At 46.0% G+C, this 18,872-nt stretch overlaps 2 protein-coding genes across 5 annotated transcripts in view; one reads left to right on the plus strand and one right to left on the minus strand.

Moving 5' to 3' along the window:
- Positions 1-12,428, plus strand: part of FBXL2 (F-box and leucine rich repeat protein 2) — a gene marked incomplete at its 5' end in the record, with an annotated part of 49,300 nt that extends 36,872 nt beyond the window's left edge. Inside the window, 2 exons of the mRNA XM_022553938.3 lie at positions 2,562-2,774; positions 3,412-12,428. Of these exons, the coding sequence (XP_022409646.2) occupies positions 2,562-2,774; positions 3,412-3,519 (321 nt within the window). The remainder of the gene's footprint in view (positions 1-2,561; positions 2,775-3,411) is intronic.
- The window catches only part of UBP1 (upstream binding protein 1), a 68,190-nt gene continuing 54,945 nt past the window's right edge, over positions 5,628-18,872 (minus strand). For all 4 annotated transcript variants that reach the window (XM_022553936.3, XM_022553937.3, XM_089919006.1 and 1 more), the window contains 8 exons: positions 17,929-18,032; positions 15,597-15,651; positions 15,255-15,348; positions 12,219-12,309; positions 11,353-11,462; positions 10,180-10,322; positions 9,423-9,474; positions 5,628-7,414 (listed from right to left, as the gene is read on the minus strand). In XM_022553936.3, coding sequence (XP_022409644.2) covers positions 7,377-7,414; positions 9,423-9,474; positions 10,180-10,322; positions 11,353-11,462; positions 12,219-12,309; positions 15,255-15,348; positions 15,597-15,651; positions 17,929-18,032 — 687 coding nt within the window. In that variant the 3' untranslated portion in view covers positions 5,628-7,376. The remainder of the gene's footprint in view (positions 7,415-9,422; positions 9,475-10,179; positions 10,323-11,352; positions 11,463-12,218; positions 12,310-15,254; positions 15,349-15,596; positions 15,652-17,928; positions 18,033-18,872) is intronic.

Raw genomic sequence — 18,872 nt, forward strand, 5'->3', positions numbered from 1 at the left:
TAAAGAATTACAGCCAATAAAGACTGTATTATTTTCTTGATGCCACAGAGTTTTATCTTTCACCCTGATTTATCACAGCCTTTACCAGTGAGATTTATATCTTCATATGTTTTCTTGTTACTAATTAGTGCCCTTTTCAGCTTAACAAAGTCCCTTTAACATTTCTTGTAAGGCAGGTTTAGTGATGATGAACTAGTTTAGCTTTAGCTTGTCTGGAAAACGCTCTCCTTCCGTTCTTTTTTTGTGGCCACGCTGTGCGGCTTGCAGTGTCTTAGCTCCCCAACCAGGGACTGAACCTGGGCCCCAGCAGTGAAAGCGCTGAGTCCTAACCACTGGACTGCCAGGGAATTCCCATCTCTCCTCAGTTCTGAGTAGCTTTGTTGGGTTTAGTGTTCTTGGTTGGGATTTTTTTCATTTCTGTCAGCACTCTGAATGTATCGTGCCCCTCCCTTCTGGCCTGCAGCGTTTCTACTGAAAAGCCTGCTGATAGTCTTACGGGGAGTTCCCTTCTGTGTAACAAGTTGTTTTTCTCTTGCTGCTCTTAAGATTCTTTAATTTTTGACATTTTAATTGTAATGTGTTTTGGCATGGGTCTCATCTTATTTGGAATCCTCTGGGCTTCCTGAATCTGCATGTGTTTCCTCCCCCAGGCTAGGGAAGTTTTCAGCCATTATTTTCTCCATTAGCTTTTCTGCCTGTTTCTCTCTCTTCTCCTTCTGTTACCCTCATAATGAGAACGTTAGTCCACTTGATATTGTCCCATAAGTCTGTTAGGGTATCTTCTTTACTTTTTTTCATTCTTTTTCTCTTTGCTGCTCTGATTGGGTGATTTTCACTGCCATGTCTTCAAGTCACTGATCCTTTTATCTGCTTCATCTAGTCTGTTCTTGAAACCTTCTACTTTATTTTTCAGTTCAGTTGTATTCTTCAGCTCCGTGACCTCTGTTTGGTACTTTTCCCAGATAAGGGCGTAAACTCCTGTCTGGGGGGATACTGACCAGGGAGAGTGCAGAGATGGCATGTACCTGCACCTACCTTTGCTGAGAGCACATCTGTAGGCCTCTAGATGTGTACCAGACCTGAAGCCCGCCGTGTAAGCTCCAGGACAAGCAAATAGGCCTCTTTCCCAGAAAGGCTGGGGGTGTGTTTCAGCCTGATGTCTGTAAAGTGCCCTGGAGGTGGTAGCCTGCCAAGAACTCTTTCATGTTAAAGTCCCATGGGACCTAGGAATACAAGCCTTCTTTGGCCATCAGGGCCAGGTGAGCAAGGAGCATCCCATGGGCACCTTATACAAAGACTGGGGCACCAGAAATAGAAACCAGGTCACCAGGCAGATGTAAAAGCTCCCCTCTGGGAGATACTGGTGCTCTGGAGCATGGCAGAGGGGAGAGCAAAGACAGCATCAGCCTCCAAGGTCTCTAGTAAGGATTACAGTCAGCCCTTGGACGTGTGTTTAATTAGAAGCTTGTGCCCCTGGCTGCAGCTGTGAGGACAAGCTCCTAGTCCTCCTTCCGAGAAAGACGACTCCTGGGTGTTTTCTCTTGCTGATCCCGGGACGTGGGAGCCACTTAACAATCTCTCCATTGGTTACAGTCCCGTGGGACCCTGCAGGCCAGGAGATGGACGTGTCCCCTGGCAACAGCTGCAAAAACTGGGGCACCAGACACACGTGAAACTCTCCCCCTGAGAGAAACATAGAGACAGAGAATGAGGATGGCACCCTGGCGCGAGGCAGAGGCAGGGCCAGGAGAGGATGCGAAATAGTGCTCACCGGGAAGGAAGAAGCCCAGAATTTAAAAAAGAAAATGTCATCCAGTGGCTGGAGCTCGGCAGAGGGAATGTGCAAAGATGGCCCCCGCCCATCTCTAGGCCCTGGGGGCACCCCAGCAGGCCCCCCAATGTGTCACCTAGCAGGCGAGCCTCCCACACCCAGGCTGGGCTCCCCTCCATCAGCTGGGCCCTGGGGGTGGGGAGGGCCCGGGTGTGAAAGTCCTTTGAATTCCTCCTCACATTGCTGTGGTCTCTGGGTCTCCGGAGGTCAGCGGGTTGGTTTTTCCAGCTAGACGTTCAGGTGCCTGATGTGGGGTTAAACCGTTCTAAACCATTCGCTCCTCAGTGAGAAGCTCCAGGTTATGAGTTCCCTCCTGCCCGGGGGTCTCCGCGCTTGGGGCCGGGGTTCATGACAGACTGTGACCCAGCCTCTTCTTCCGCTTCCAAGTGGGCCTTCTCTCATCTGCCCAACGTGGAGAGTCGTTCAGCCAGTTTTTATGTTTTTTTCTGGAGGAAGCTGTTCCCTGTGTAGCTGTAGATTCGCTGTTTGCGGGAAGAGGTGAGTTCAGGATCCTCACGGCGCAGACCGCCCTCTGCAGTGTCGGTTCCCATCTTTACCTGGCGGGAAGGTGAGAGAAGCCGCTGCCCATGGGCCCACAGCTTTGTGCTCCATCCTCCCACTGCTCAGTGGTTCCCAGGGACGCTGCCTGGGCCGGCTTCCCTGCTCTGCCTGGGCCGTGAGCCTTGGAATGAGAGGGTCCGGCAAACATCTGTGCTTCCCCTCATTCCAGAGCCTGTCCCACTGTGAGCTCATCACGGATGATGGGATCCTGCACCTGAGCAACAGCCCTTGTGGCCACGAGAGGCTGCGGGTGCTGGAACTGGACAACTGCCTCCTCATCACTGACGTGGCCCTGGAGCACCTGGAGAACTGTCGTGGCCTGGAGCGCCTTGAGCTGTACGACTGCCAGCAGGTCACCCGCGCGGGCATCAAGCGGATGCGGGTAAGTGTCGGGCAGCAGCCACACCTGGCAGTTTCTCAGCAAACGACAAATACACCAAGAATCAACATCCATTTTCTACATTCTGTCCTGGGCCAATAGTTATGCAAACTATCCTCTTAGACTTCTTCTAAATTTCCTTATTAGACCCCACCCTGGAAAGAGTCGACTTCTAGAATGGGTCTGGGTGGAGGTTCCATGTGGTCTGTTGATTAGCAAACTTATTAGAAGGAAAGGGACTTCAGGCCGTTATCAGTAGGCTTGATCTTTGCTAATTTCTAGGTATAAAGTGTCTTAATAACTGTGGCGTTCTTTCCGCATGTAGTTCACCTGCATCGTTCTTGAATACGCTTTAAGTTTAGGCAACTTAGACCCCTAAGCAGCCCCAGGTGCTACAGCTGTTACATCTCTACTCGGCTTGCACACAGGGACAGCGACCACCCCTTTGTCTTTAAAAGGTGCTGTCTGGGGAGACGTGCGTGTCGACAGGAGCAGCGTTAGCGCACACCAGAAATTCTGTGGGACTATCTGCCTAATGGTAGAATGAACTGGGCTCTGTAGGAGAGCTGTGGGCTTTTCTGGGGTTACGCCTGCAATCCCCACACTGTCTTATGACTACACCTTGCCTTTCTACTTTCAGGCCCAGCTCCCTCATGTCAAAGTCCATGCCTACTTTGCTCCTGTCACCCCGCCGACAGCAGTGGGAGGAAGTGGACAGAGGCTATGCAGGTGCTGTGTCATCCTCTGACAGCAGCTGCCCAGCCCAGGGCTTCATGAGGTGTCCCTTCCTCCCGAGGACCCGAGTCTTTCTGACGTACTCCACCAACATCCAAATCTGTTGATTCTCCATTGGGAAAGGCATTTACAGGTAAAAGACTTCTGCAGGGACTGCAGTAACTCTTGTGATAGTTTTTACCTTTATTCTGCTGTGATGCAATCAGTTCGAAGCCTTGTGTCAATTACCACAGGGCAAGAGTGGTCATAGTGCAGCCAGGACCGTGCAGGAGCCCTGGATCTCTAGAGGTGGGTGCCTCCCTCGGTACAGGACTCCTGCCCTTGGCTTTGTCAGCATTCCTCGAACAGACCATTAGTGTTAGCACAAATTGAGCAGAAAAATAAGCTGTTGATTCTCTACCTGATACTTCAGCCAGGGGCCTACTTTTATTCACAACGATTCCATTTTGATTAGCAGGACTTTTCCACTTTGAAGATTAAATAGTAACTTTATCAAAGTGACTATACTGCAAATTCATAATGCCCGACAGTTTTCTATGTAGCGACTTACGTGGAAGGCAAGTTAATAGGTTTCCATGAGACACCAAAGAATGAGGACTCTAAACAGGGTGAAGCAAGGTCTTCACCTTTCTGTTTCTGTCAACTTGTCATATATCCTTTTGGGGACCAAAAACTAAACAAAAGCAACTCAGTTTGTGTTGCCTGATTGGAAATCATAAGCTCTGGCGTAGGCTATGGCACATAATGTGGTGTTGTTATAGAAAAGCTGATCATGTCATGTCTCACAAACTTTGGGGGACCTTAAAGAAACAGAATTAAGGCTCAAGTTATCTATAATATAATCAATTAAAAATAATGGATGCATGTAGAATGGGTGTGATTTTTTTCCAAGTTTATTTTAAAATCTTAGAAATCAAGTTACACCAGGACTATTCAAAAATTTTACACACTTAAAACTAAAATCAGTAAAGTGTTGGCACCTTTGAGACTTACATAAAAATGAATAAACCACTGCAATGCTTAAGCCAGAGGGTTTTATTGCTATTATCTCACGGCAGACAAATCTGAGCAAAACCATCTTCCAAATTCAGGCGTTCCTAATGTTACCTGAAATCTGATAAGATGATCTGGTTTCTGCTCTGTGCTGTCCACATTTGTGACCTTTACTGCATCTCTGTGTTAATGGTAGCCAACCCTTCTTAGTAACCACTCCCCAAACTGAAGAGCCCAGAGCTCACGGGAAGCTGAGGGAAACAGCAAAAACGAGAAATTTCTCCATGACGAGCAATACTTCTAATTGGGTTATGGTTCTATTAGGTGGAGAGTTTTAGAAGCATTTAGGATCCAAGGCCTCAGCTGCATTCTGGGGAGAGAAGGCAAATAGATGGATAATACAACTCTATAAATCAATTAACAGGATTATCAGAATAAGCATTAAAGTCCTGATGATTTTGCTGCCTTATTGTGTGTATACCATAGCAGTTATCTAAATATACATTTACACCACTGTGTGGGGGAAAAAATGGCTGTTGCAGGAAGCTATGAATATAGTTTCTATTTCAAAAATTTAAATGACCATGGGCCTTCTATACATTATCTCTTTTGAGCCCGGACACAACCTCTCACGGCTACTGGACTCTGGCTGAATGACGTTGGACCACATCTACAAAACAGGAGAACCTCTGTTAAGAAAAATCAGGTTTGCTTCCCCTTTAAGTGTGGCACAGTCACTGGATAAGCTGTCCTCAGTTGCATCAGCTTTGAGGAAACAAACTGAAAACACACACTCCCATCAGCTCTTATAACAACATTGGGACTGGTGTGTACTCAGAACACACACAGTGAACTCCTTGATTCTATGACATGAGGTGACACACTGGCAGGAACTTGGATTTTAAATGAGACACACATTTGCAAAACAATCGGAAAACATTTATTATACTGAAATGTGTACATCCTACTATTAAAAAAACAAAGTAGCAAATTTGCTGGTGCCATAATTTAACCTGTTTCACTGGGACAGACTAATGTTCAGTGCTGCTTGGTGTCATTTCAAGTTTGATGAGCTTTAATTATTTTTACCCCACTTGTAAAAGCTGATGAGGAATTCAAAACAGCACACAGCATTAAAAATGACATTTATTGTTCCATAAATCTTGAGACTCAAAAAGGAATGCTAAATAGACAAGCAAAACTCTAAACAATTAAGAGAGAAGCTCACTTCTTTCCCAAGTGACTGGTACAGAAAACATGTGGTCATACAAAAGCAAAGGGGAAATGACGGAAAGGAAAGCTCTCCTGCTTTAGGGTCTATACAAGTTATGGATATTTTCAAACCAAAGATGGAATATTTAGAGACATTACTTTTTCATATCAGATAACCCCCTTTATGAATAAAACATAAAATGCCAAAGCTTTCACCCACTGAAGTAGTTTTGTCTTCTGGGAGAGATTTTAAACTCAAAATTACCCATTCCTATTTCTGCCTGAACAGAGATAGATAGATAGATAAGGATCAAATAATACACTCAAAACCAAGACACTGGGTGAACGGACAGAAATGGTATAATTAAAATGGGATCGAAAATTGTGTCTAGTACACCACAGGCCTCAAATGCTTGCTGATGAATTCTGGGAAGGCTTCGGGTGAAGGGGAGAGATACTAATGATTGATTGATAGTAGAAAAAATTGCAAAAACAGTGATTCCCTTTGGAAAGTATACTGGCCAACAAGCATTGGTTTTGTGAAAGAGGCACTCTTTTTATAGAAAAAGAAGCTATTATGTGGTGTATAAAAAAGTCCCTAAATAATCACCAGAATGTTACCCGTGATTGTACTAAAGCTCCATATTAGAGAAATGTGAGGAATTTTGATGGTACAATATAGTGTTTGTCTGTGATGTCTAGTGTTCCACAAATAAATTTCAACTCTTGATAATGAAGACCCCTTAACACCAAGTCAGAAACTATCACACTGTTTTCTCCTGCTTAGGTGTATGTCCAATGTTGGGGACAGGTCTTTAAAAAAGTTTAACAGTATGGTGCAGGGTGGGGTGGGTAGACAGAGACAGAGAGAGGGAGGAAAAGGAGAAAGAAAACCACATGAGTTTAAAAGGCATTGGGGCTTCAAAAATGAAAACCAAAATGCTAAAAACGGAAGCAGAAGCAAAAAGTTTTTCAATAAATCTGTGACAAAGCAAAAACACAAAAGTCTTTGTACCTATTAGGATTTACACTGATCCTCTCACCAAGGTACTCTTGATAATGCAGTTTGCTTCACGCCCCTCTTCCTGGCTTGGGGCTTCTCCGATCTGGCATGATCACGGCAGATGCGCACCCTCAGACATGATTTTTTCCAAGAAGGCGCCAAGCCTCTCCCCTGACCACTGATCGGCCCATATCAGCGCCGGCCTCCCTCTCCCCACACGTGGATTTGGCACTGGCCCCGCAGCAGCCAGTGCCCCCCCACCCCCACCCCGGTCAGCATAAGGTCCCGGCAGCAGAAGCCGAACTGGCCCAGAAAGGTAAATGCCCACAGTACGTCTTTACATTCATTTCCAAACCGCATACAGTGTAAAAAGACAGCGAAGGCTGCTTCTAGGGACTGTGTCTACTGGCCTCTCTGGCAGAGAAGCAGGCGGCCTACCTGCACCGGGGCCCGACGTGCTCACTGTCCCGGGGCGAGGCCGAGGCAGTGAAGCGAAGGAGACGTGCCTCTCATCCAGCTTGTGAGAAAGGTCATCCTGTGTTTTCAATATGAAACATTTCATACGGTAAAATCCAATCCCAAGACTTCTTGGATTCAGTCTTCACACACTTTTAAGCGTAACTTTAACTGGTGCTGAATAGAGTTCAGACTACGTCAAGACGTCACTTCAAAATTATGTGGACGCCACCGCCGTTTTCAGCTGCGGAAAAATGAAAGGGACGTTAGGCGCAATTTTTTACCAGGCTGGAGAATCAAGACTACGTTGAACACTCCTAGAACTCTACAACCCCCCGCCCCAGTTCAGAGGGTACCTTTAAATATTCTAGAGGAAAACAAGCTAACTTGCTCCAGTCCCTCTTGCCTACGGCAGCATCACATGCACATTCCCTTTGCCTGCCCCACCCCCCACCTGAGGGCAAGGCACAGGGCACAGGCTATCCAATGAACTGGGTGCTCACATCCACCTTTTCAGGAAATAATTTTTGAACTCCTCAAAAGTAGATCTGAAACATTTTAAAAAACACATCACTACTTTTGCGCGATGGCCTAGTGTTTCTCGGGAGATGGCGAGAAGCAGCAGTACAGGCGGTCATCAAGAAACAAATGAATTTTTCCATAAGGACCAATGTCTGAAAACAGTACACTGAGCAGGGCGGGGACGTCCTGTGATGCCTGACACCAGAAACCCCACCGCCTTCACAGGACGCAGCCACACATTCACTGTACGAACTGCCTCTTTTATAGACAGTGTGAGTTTTGCAGAGTAAAAACTGCATTGTTTTGAGAACGAAAAATTGAGCCAGAACGGTACTAAACTAAACATGTCTGATAAGAAAAGATAAAGTGGGCCAGTTCACAGACTAAACAGCCCTGCACTGCAGGTTAACTTGGTGGCTTAGGAGACATGTCAGGCAGGCACAGGGTGAAGTCCTAACTTCAGCTCCTCCCTTCAAGGTGGGCTGCTCTCTTCCCAGGAAAGGGTGACACGTGACATCGTGCTCTTTGAGGTGCAGCTTTAGATCTTAACTCATCAGACTTTTAAAGGTCTCTTCTCATAGTAACTTTACATTTAAAAAACCCCTCCTTTATCCAGCCCTGTAACTGGAACTCTACTGAACCCCGTCTGGGCCCGCTCTTCACATTCTCTCCCTCCATAACCTCAAGAATTTCTACCGCTTTGAGTCACGGCGGACACACTGAAGGCTTCCAGGTTTACACCTCAAGCCCAGGCCTCTCTTGCCAGCCCGAGCCGGCTATGATTTCCACGTCCTAAAACAGAAGCCTTGGCCGCTTCCCCCAAGCCCGCCTACCTCTCCACCGCGACCACCGCCTGCCCAGCTGCTCCTGTGAGAGTCACAACCACTCCTCCCTCCAGTGTGGAGCCCAGCAGGGCCCTGTCTATCAGCGTCCAAGATCCCGTCACCTCTCATCTAGATGACATCTCCTGCCTCCAGTTTTCCCACCTTCTCATCTGTCTCCAGAGTTGCGAGTGGAAGAAAAGAAAAATCTATTCACATTACTCGTCTGTTTAAACAACATCACTGACTTTCCAGTGCATTTCAAATAAAATCTAAACTCCCACCACCGCCAGGCATTGCCTACCAGACCCGCCTCCAGCTCTGCTTGTCCTCGCCCTGCACAGCAGCCACGGGCCCTCTCAGCCCTCCAGAGCAGCCACGCTCCTTCCTCTGCACCCGGCCCCGCGCCAGCTGGGGTGCTGCTCCTCGTGTGTTCAGTTCCCCCTCAGTCTCCAGGTCTCAGCGTTCGTGACAGCTCCTCAGAGAAGCCTCCACAGCTGCGTGGCCCCCTCGTCCACAAGCAACCCCACTTCCCCATTCATTCATGGCACCTAAATTACCTATTTGTAATCTGTGTGCATCTATGGACCAATTCTGGTTTCCTTTCCCCATTACAGGAGGGGAAGACCTTTCTAGCACCAACGGCATGTGTCTGACATGAGGTGCTCAGTAAAATGTTGGCTAAATGGACTGGGGTTTTTCTCCAGGCATCCAGAAGGACTGATTCCTCTTCCTTGCTTGCTAGTTAATTTCCACAATATTTCAGTCACTAGAAATATTTCCTTGATTCCTTTTTCAAACTTCTTAAAATTAGTAAAGCCAGCATTTCCAAAAGTAAATATGCAAGATGACTGCTGATTTCAGGCACACACTATCTTTCATGATTCTCGCATTTCAAGACACACGTACCTTTTACTGTGGAGAATAAAAAACAACTCTCATCTTGAAAGTTCTGAACCATCTAGAAGGATAAAGCAGATGTATAATTAAGATCCAACTGTCTTTTCTTAACTGAGTAAAAGTAGTAAAAGAAGAATGTCATAATCTATATATAGCTGCACAAGTACAGGACTCAACGGCCAAAATGGTAATTCAAATAGGCAGTGTGAGGTAGCAAGGGCTTACACCTGCTGTACTGGCCAGCTCGGTGCTGACCGTGCTTGCCCATGGGGGCCCGGCGATCTGGTCAGTCACCCTCCGGCCCACGGGGAGGCATTTGCCGCTGGGTTCTGTGATAGTGACTAACAAAAAGTTGCTGCCAAAGTGCTCTTACTTGCTTGTCACTGAACACGGGGCGGCAGTGAACTGCCCTTCTAACCTCACAGCTTTTTAAAATCAGCCATCAAATAGTACACAAAAGGAAAACACATTCAAATGCCTTGCTAAAAAGGGCCAAAGGCTCGCTAACCCAGAGCCCCCCAGTGACCAGTGTCGGAGTTCAAAGAGGGCGGGATCGGAGCTCCGGTTCTCCTTTACCTGTATTCCTTCTACCACCCAGGACACCTAGAACTCTTGGTTATAAATTCTTCCCAATCTTGATTCCCAACTCTGAAAATGATTCTCATGAGTACTTGCCAAAGGTGTCACAGATTTTTTTTCTATAGCACTTCAGTAATACATATAAAAGTAAATATCAGTGTGAAAGGGAAAAGGGCATGCCAGTTACCTGATCGCTAACAAGAATGTGAATACCGGTGGGACCCTGTCTGTAAACCTGGTTAATTTGGTGGAAAGGAATATTAAACACCAACGCAAGTTTTCGAGCAACTTCTGAAGCAACCATTTCTTCTAAGTAGATTGCATGATAAACTGAAATAAAAAATAAGAACAGCATTTTAGCAGTAATCTTTGATCTATTTTCCACCTGATCTATTGGAAGATCACTCCTTTCAAAGTACTAAAGCAATATAAGAATACTTCTCCCCTTACTACCCATGTGAATATAATAATACATTATCTATGCTCACACATAATTTAATTTACAATAACCTCTGTACAAAAGTATCTGAGGTTTTATCTTAAAAGCAAGCAGGAAGTGACTGCAGATGGGCACAGGTGATCATTCTGGAGTAATGGGACTGACACTGGATTGTGGCAATGGCTGCAAAACTGTAAACTGATTAAAGTATCGCTGAATTGTGCGCTTGCAGTGGGAGGACTTTGTGGTATGTAAGTTACACCGAAAGAAAGCCATTTTCAAAAATGCTATGTATTTCTAGCCACATATAAAAAGAACTCTAAAAAGGTCATAGTTTTTGATTCAGTAAACCTACTACTGGGAATTTATCCTAAAGAATAAAAAGCTACCTCTCCCCTCTTCCTTTCCCCTAAAGAATTAAAAACAGTGTAGAAGACGGCACACGAGAAGCTAAGGATGTGGACCACGAGGCCTCCTGCTTCTCTACAGAAAGCCCAGCTGTTTTTGGAACACCTGACGATGCAGCAGCCCTTGTCTGCAAAGCGTCAGGCACATCTGCAGTGAGCCTGAGTCTCGCAGGTCCTGCTGTACTACTGACTCAAGCCAAACACGGATCAGGAACATCAGTGCTTTTACTTTGCTTCCCCAAACAAGGGTTTTTTCATGTGTGTGAGTACAGAAACCTTTGCTTAGAATTTGGAACTACAATTAAGGTAAGACTACAGAGAGGCTCTAAAGCAGGGGTGCCATACTCTGCCCTACACTTGTTCTTTTAAAATTAAATTTTATCATAACAACAGCCGAGAAGGGCCACTGCCTCTCACCGCTGCCAGGACAACCCGGTGGCCCCCACCAACTCAGAAGGACAGTGGCAGGAAGCCGAGTGTCCTGGCCCCCCCATCCCTGCCCGCCCATACCCACCGTAGGGCGTGGCGGCGCTGCCGTCGCCCCCGCCACCCGCTGCCTGCTGCTGCCCCTGCGGCGCCGGCTGCTCGCGGCAGACGTAGAGGGTCAGGCGGGGCCGCACCGACCTGCAACCAGAAGACAGCGCTTGTGAGCCGGCAGGAGGGCCGCACGCGCAAGCGACAGCTACAAGAATCTAGGGTCTATTTCCTTAGGAGAACTTTACAACGTTACTTCATTATACGAAATAATTTACTAGGAAGAATATAAAAACACACACCTCACACCAACTATCACAGGTTATCACAGGTGGTCTAATCTGATGATCCAGACTCTAAACCATTGAGATGGTCGGTCAGATGCTGGTAAATTTAAGTTTCAAGATTATGTCAGCAATGTAACATCAGTAAAATTCAGTTTAATGGAATTCTCACACCACAAGTCTAGAAATACCAACGATAGTAAATGGATCTTAAAAGCCAGCACAGTTTACAGTTCTATCATTTTAATTCACAATTAGAAGTTTACATTTTTAATAACTGTTTAGTAGTGTCACATGACCTTGAAAACCATAGATTCTGTAGAGCTCACCTAAATGAGAAGTTTGTTTTCTTGGCAACAAACCCAGTCGTCTTCCAGACCACAGTCCTGCCCATGTGCATTTCTAGTCTTACAGTCTACCTCTGCCCTCAGTGCCTGCATCATATCTGGGCCTGCCTGAAGGTGTACACAAAACAGTCTCCTCGTGAGCACGGCGGGCCAGCGGCCACAGCGCAAGGGCACACGCCGACGTGGCGTGGACACATCCTGCCCGCAGTCCCCACGCGAACAAGGGCACATTCTTATTTCAAGCAGAACAGTTCCTTTTAAACACGGTATTTTACCTTGACTTCAGTGAATTATAGAGCCGAATTCCATCGGCTGCACCACAAATTTGTACTAGATCTTCCTTTGTCAGTTTTAACAAGTCGGCACCTGGAGAAGAGCAAAAAGAATCTTCTCAAGGAAATGGGAGAAGAACCAAGCAGTACGGGCTACTCTGCAGCATCTGTCTTCACAGTTTAACGTCCTTCGAAGCCATCGCCAGGTCTCCTGTGTATACACATACACATGAACAACACACACACATACCTGTCCCTCACAGCCAAAGAGAATGCTGGCTCTCCATGTTCTCTATCAAGAAGGAACTCAGAAGCCCAGAGGCTGGAAAATCAGAGCAATGAGCCGACAGCAAAGGGCCGACAGGAATGTCTCTTCCCAATACAGGATTTCAGTGCCTGCCTTATTCTGGCTGGGTGGAGCTCGTGAAGATGAACATGATTCTGACCCCAGATAGTTCACCTTGAGATGACCCAGACCAATCTTTAATTTACAAAAGGAAGAAATGGAAGTCAGAGTTTGGGGGACCTGCCCAAAGGCACACAAGTTGGCAGCAGAGCTAGGACTAGGTCTCTTATTTATTTATTTTTGCGATACACGGGCCTCTCACTGTTGTGGCCTCTCCCGTTGCGGAGCACAGGCTCCGGACGCGCAGGCTCAGTGGCCATGGCTCACCAGCCCAGCCGCTCCGCGGCATGTGGGAATCTTCCCGGACCGGGGCACAAATCCGCATCCCCTGCATCGACAGGCGGACTCTCAACCACTGTGCCACCAGGGAAGCCCCAGGACTAGGTCTCTTTATACTGTAACATGCTACATACAGTGCAACATTCTATAACAAACAACTCCATCACAGCAGCCAGTTTTAATACAAAAGCATGACAGAGAATTGCATATTATACTTAAGGTTTCCCCCAGAAGTATTTGGTGTGTAAGTGACATGGTATCTAGCATTTGCTTTAAAGTAGGACAGAAAGGGAAGGTGGGGGGAGTGGGAGAGAAAGACACTGATCTAGGCTGGTCGTCTCTGGAGCTGGGTGTGGTGACACGAGCTCATCAGACTCTTTCTTCTATGTTTTACGTTTGAGTGTGTCTACAGTCTTTTGTTTTACCTTTTATTGACGCTCAAGATGTAGTTTATTGGGAGAATTAAGATGCCCTCTGGGATTAAAGCATGACCTCCATATGATAAATATCCACTTACATATGTAACGAGATTAATGGAGTTATCTACTTTTGAGGGCTTGAATGTTAAGAGCCTAATCATCTTCTAGTTTGTAAAAGGACAAAGACCAGAGGAGCACATCTCCCATGAGGCACGAGCACTGTTGGAGCTGTTTATGGAGTCAGGTAAGCAGAGACAGACGCTGTCATCTCTACCAGGGGACCTTCCATACACACCTCTGCCAACAGGGCTCCCAGGAGCGACCAGAGACGTGTGTGCCCATCCTTCACCCACACACAGAGCTGGACAGACACTGCACAGCCCTCTCCAAAACATGACTGCCTAACAGGCTAAGAGAAAGAAGCCTCCCTCTTCTCGCCTTTCTACTGTTGGGAAGCTCACAGGGGAAGGAAAAGGCAGGAGGCCAAGCCACCGTGATCACCAGTCAGAACTATAACACGCATCGTCTGACAGAACAGGAACCTGGGCCCTCGTGGCAGAGCCTTCCGACTGTGCAGTGCTCTCCCTGTCTCCCCTGTGAGCATCCAAGATGCGCCCCACACCCCGCAACACGCTGAAATTTTTAAATGAGTTTTTCACAGATAAAAGGCTTACTTAATCATAAAAATGTGCATCCCAGCTAGCCAACGACTTTCACCCAGCACTTTAATTTTAAAGAGACAAAGCGCTACCTGGGGAATGACTAACCATGACACAAGCACAGCAATAAAGGGCTGATGTAATAGAAAACCACGTTCTTTGTGAAACCAGGCTTTCCTCTAGGCCAGCTGTGTGCACACATGTTCTCTCCTCTTAAAAGGCTCGAGCTGCATTTGGATGGTCCCCCAACACCATGGGCTAAGGAGAGCCAGCTGCCACTTCACCATGGCCCAGGAGGAGTTTGGCCAGGACATGTTACTAAGTGTTCTGTCAGGAAAGGGTCCCAGGGCCAAATATGTTTAGGAAATGCTGCCCCTGCCCCAGCTGGCGTTATCTTATTACTGTCCCTCCAAACAGGCTTCCTATAGCACCAGCTGAAGCAGCACCGCCCGGTCCTTTCTGAAATTACATCTAAATACTCCCTTAGCTTACTAGGCAAGAAAAAAACTTAGGTCTATAAAAACCATATATGAGTACATTCATACCCTCTAATGCTACATAGCAATAAAGAGGAACAAACTATTGATACAACATCTTGGATGGAAGTAAGGGCCTTATGCTGAGAGAAAAAAAGGTAACATACTGTATGATTCCATTTATGTAACATTTTCGAAATGACAAAATCATGGAGACAGAAAATACATTAGTGGTTGCTAGGTATTAGGGATCATGGGGGAGGGGTAATTAGGGAGATCCCTGTGGTGATGGCAAGATTCTGCATCCTAACTTCGGTGGTGGTGGGCATACAATCTATACATGTGATAAAATGACACAGAACTGTATACACACATAGCACCAATGTCAATTTACTGGTTTTGATACTGTACTGTAAGTATGTGAGAAACTGAGTGAAGGGTACACTGGAACATATCTGTGTTATTTTTGCAACTTACTGCAAAGCAAAAATTATTTCAAATAAAAAGTTAATAAAATCAAAAAAATTGCATATAACTATATACACGTATACAAAAATGAGGGCATGTAAACCTGGTGAAACAGCATCGAGTTCCTGTTCTGATACTGCACCATAGGTCTGCAAGACACTACCACTCGGGACACTGGGCAGCTCCCTGTACAGGTACACAGGAGCTCCCTGTACAGGTTTGGGCAACTTCTTACGAATCTACATACAGTTACTTCCCCAAAATTTAATTACAGCTAATAAAAGTACAAAAACAAACAACGTGTGGGTGTGCACACACAAACACAAACATACCTAAAAAATTGGAGAACAGTCTTGTGTAGGAAGAGAATCTGTTTTTGAGCAGCCATTGTTGTGTTTCCTGGATCGTGGCTGAAGGCTGAAGTTGCTATTAACAAAGAAAATGAACACAAAACAGAGGAAACTATTAAGGCTTACAAAAAATAATCCAAGTCACTGGCATGTTATAAAGAACATTTAAACAAAACACAGAAATCCTCCAGGTTTAAAGTTTAAAACACCCACGAAGAGCACAGGTGTGATTATTCAGTGACCCAAACAATGACTCAAACCCCTGTCAGAGGCTTCAAAATGCAGGACCCTGCAAGCATGATAGTTTAGGGTAAAGATACTTACTTCACTAGAGGTCTGTGAAACTCCATCTCCTTGATGATTTGGGGAAGAAGAATTGCTGGGGAGAAGGAAGAAAAGAATGATTATTATGATATATATATTTTAATCAAGACATTAAAGGCTATTAAACTAGGTGAACTTAAAATAATACTGTGGGACAGAGCAATGTAACTATGGAAAAAGAGTGCACAACTGGTCAAGGAGTCAATATGTTGATAAGATTAAGACACAGAAGGGAATTCCCTGGCGTTCCAGTGGTTAGGACTTGGCGATTTCATTGACATGGCCCATGTTCAACCCCTGGTTGTGGAACTGAGATCCCTCACAAGCTGTGCAGTACGACCAAAAAAAACCAAACAAAAAAGTTAAGACACAGAGGACGGTTTAATTTGTGCCTTCTCCTCCTACATCTGTTCTAGTAAAAAAGTCACGTTTCATGACACAGAAGGGCTCCAATGATTTCCAGGGGTGCCAGGAAAATGACAGATGCTCATTCATTTTAGGAAAAAAGTATGAGAATCAAATAAGATAATCAGTTGAAAATAACTGCAAAAGAATCTACTTTAATTATGAGCTACAAGAAATGATATAATAATCCTAAGCCAAAATAAAAATAATATCCCTTTAATGAATATATTTATCCATGATTAAACAGGGTGAAATTCAAGAGAACAAAAGAAACAAACTTGTGCCACTAACCCTGTGTTTCCAAGGGAAAATGAGAACAGCTGCTCAGGGAGTGCATCCACCTTTCTGGTCCCTTCTTAGCACCTGTACCCCAGTTACTTAGGTTTACCATGTTGATTGTTTACTGTCCTCTGCCCACTGGAACTTGAGCTCCTTCAGACAGGGCTTTCTCTCACTCACATCACAGTACCCGGAACAGTGCTGGGCACCGTGGGCTCTCGGGAAATATCTGGTGAGCCTGTGTGTACACGAATTCACAGCTCCTCTCTGAAACTGTTGTCATTTTCTAGGATTATTCAGTCCCCTGCATGGTAACATGTTGGTCCCAGAGTCCAGGAGTGTCCCCCTACCCTGAAGCACAATAACCTACATGGAAACAAGCTGCCTCTTGGTCTATCCATCGCCTCAGGGAAAAGGCATGTTCTCCTTTGTTTTCTCACCAGACCCTGCTACAGACTGAATGTTTGTGTCCCCTCAAAAACCACAGGTGGAAACCTTACCCCCAATGTGCTGGACAGTATTAGGAGGTGGAGCCTTTGGGAAGTAATGAGCATTAGAAGAAGCTGTGAGGACGGAGCCCCAGGAATGGGATCAGTGACTTCGTTAAGAGTCGTAAGAAGAGTCTGCCTCCTTCCCTCTGCTCTCCGCTGGGTGAGTACACAGGCCGGTAGCCTGCACCCGGAGAGAGTCCTCACCAGAACCCGTTCCGGCCAGCATGCAGCCCCTGGACACTCAGCCCCCAGGCTGGGAGAAATGAATTTCTGTTGTTTATAAGCCACTCAGTCCCTGGTGTTTGTTATAGCAGCCCGAGCTGGCGTGACCAGAGTACAAAAATGAGAACCCTTTCCTTTTTTTTTTTCTTTCTTTTCCCCGCACCCCGTGGCTTGCGGGATCTTAGTTCCCCGACCAGGGACTGAACTGGGCCACAGCAGTGAAAGCGCTGAGTCCTAACCACTGGACCACCAGGGAATTCCCTCCTTTATGGTCTTAACTTTCATAATTTTACTTCCCAGCAAGAAATGTCATAACAGCGGGGACCTTCTGATCTGACTACTCAGCAGGAGCTCCTGAGCAAAGCCCCAGGAAGGACAATCTCCCTGGGGCACTGCTGACCAGCAGCTAACAGTCAAGGCCAGAAAATAGGATGAACAGAGCCCACCATTCCCATTTCTAAAACCAGAGCAAGTCTTTAAAATGGAAAGTCCTTCAAGTTTTAAAGACTTAATTAAAAAAAAAAAATTAGTGTCTTTGGGAGGGAGAAGAAATAGGGTAGAAAATAATCTTTGTTCGACATGGTGAGCATTGAAGTGTACTTTATCATAAACTCAATTGTAACATATTCAAGTCACAGTTTCACCTTAATAACTCACTGTCCTTTTCTCTATCCATGAAGCTCATTAATGCTGATTTTATCTCACAAAGACTGTATCTTGAAAATGCAACCTTTTCTATAATTTCCACAGTTGTGAGTGTGTGAGGCACAAGGGGGCTAGGAGCAAAAAGGCGGGAAGGTGAAGAAAAGACAGTTTTGCCCTGCAGCAGGCTATTTGTAATTACCACATACCCCAGATACACACACAAAGAGGCTGCGTAACTTGACAGGAAGGGACATAAAGGAGCACGGGCACTCGTCACGCACACCGGCTACCTGTCCGGGACACTGCAAGTGCTCTGCTGCGGGGCCGTGAAGGTGGGCGCCGTGGAAGGGCTGCTATTCACATAGGCGGTGGGGGTGTCAGGCCATGGAGAGCACTGCGGACAGAAACAGAAATAAATTAACAGTTCGCTTCTAAAGTACATGGGAGTAATAGCCTTGTAATTCACTCTCTAGTCTGGCCAAATGCAAGATCGTGAAACACAAGACACCTAACATTCATCAAGCAACCTCACAGAAACGCATCAAACTGACTGGTGTGTGGCAGGGAAAATGTTACCTGCTGTGCATGTCTAGACACTGATTACTCTCAGAGAGGACCTGAGGTGACGACAGCAGCAAACATTTCTACAGGTGTTTTAAATGTGTGTTTAAGTACAATGTGCTTTCAAGAACTTTCACCTCCCTCTTCATCCATTCCCCAGTAGGTACCTATCGAGGTTTAAAGAACAGCAGAGGCAAGAAAGGATTCAGAAGCAACATTTGACATCGCGTGGTGACAAGGACAGTAGATCTGTCCCACCTAGTGCTCTTTTCGCCCTCTTCCCCAAGGAGCAGCCTCACCGGTACCCATGTACTTCCCCGATCTCTCTAAGGTTCATGATCATCCCCAAGTAAGATGAGACAGGCCCAACATCAAAATACATCAACTGTGGATGGTACTGCCTGTAGCCATCTACCTACCTACCTACGTTTATTGTTTATACTTTCTAGAAGGAGCAGGGTGGACTTAAATATTTTTCAGCACTTGGCACAATTCTGACCAAAAATAGAGCCAAGATACAAAGACACACTAACTATTACAATTAGGAATACTGAAAAAGCTAAAGTCAAAACATGCTGAATAGGCCAGGGTGGCCTCAAGTGCTGAGGATGGAGGGAATTCATCTCACTCCACGGTATTCTTTCTAAGACTGAGAACGCCCTGGGTTTCAAAG

The sequence above is a fragment of the Delphinapterus leucas genome, chromosome 10, assembly GCF_059928025.1.
Source record: "Delphinapterus leucas isolate spDelLeu-1000000601 "Yukka" chromosome 10, BTC_Dleu_Yukka2, whole genome shotgun sequence".
Lineage (NCBI taxonomy): Eukaryota > Metazoa > Chordata > Mammalia > Artiodactyla > Monodontidae > Delphinapterus > Delphinapterus leucas.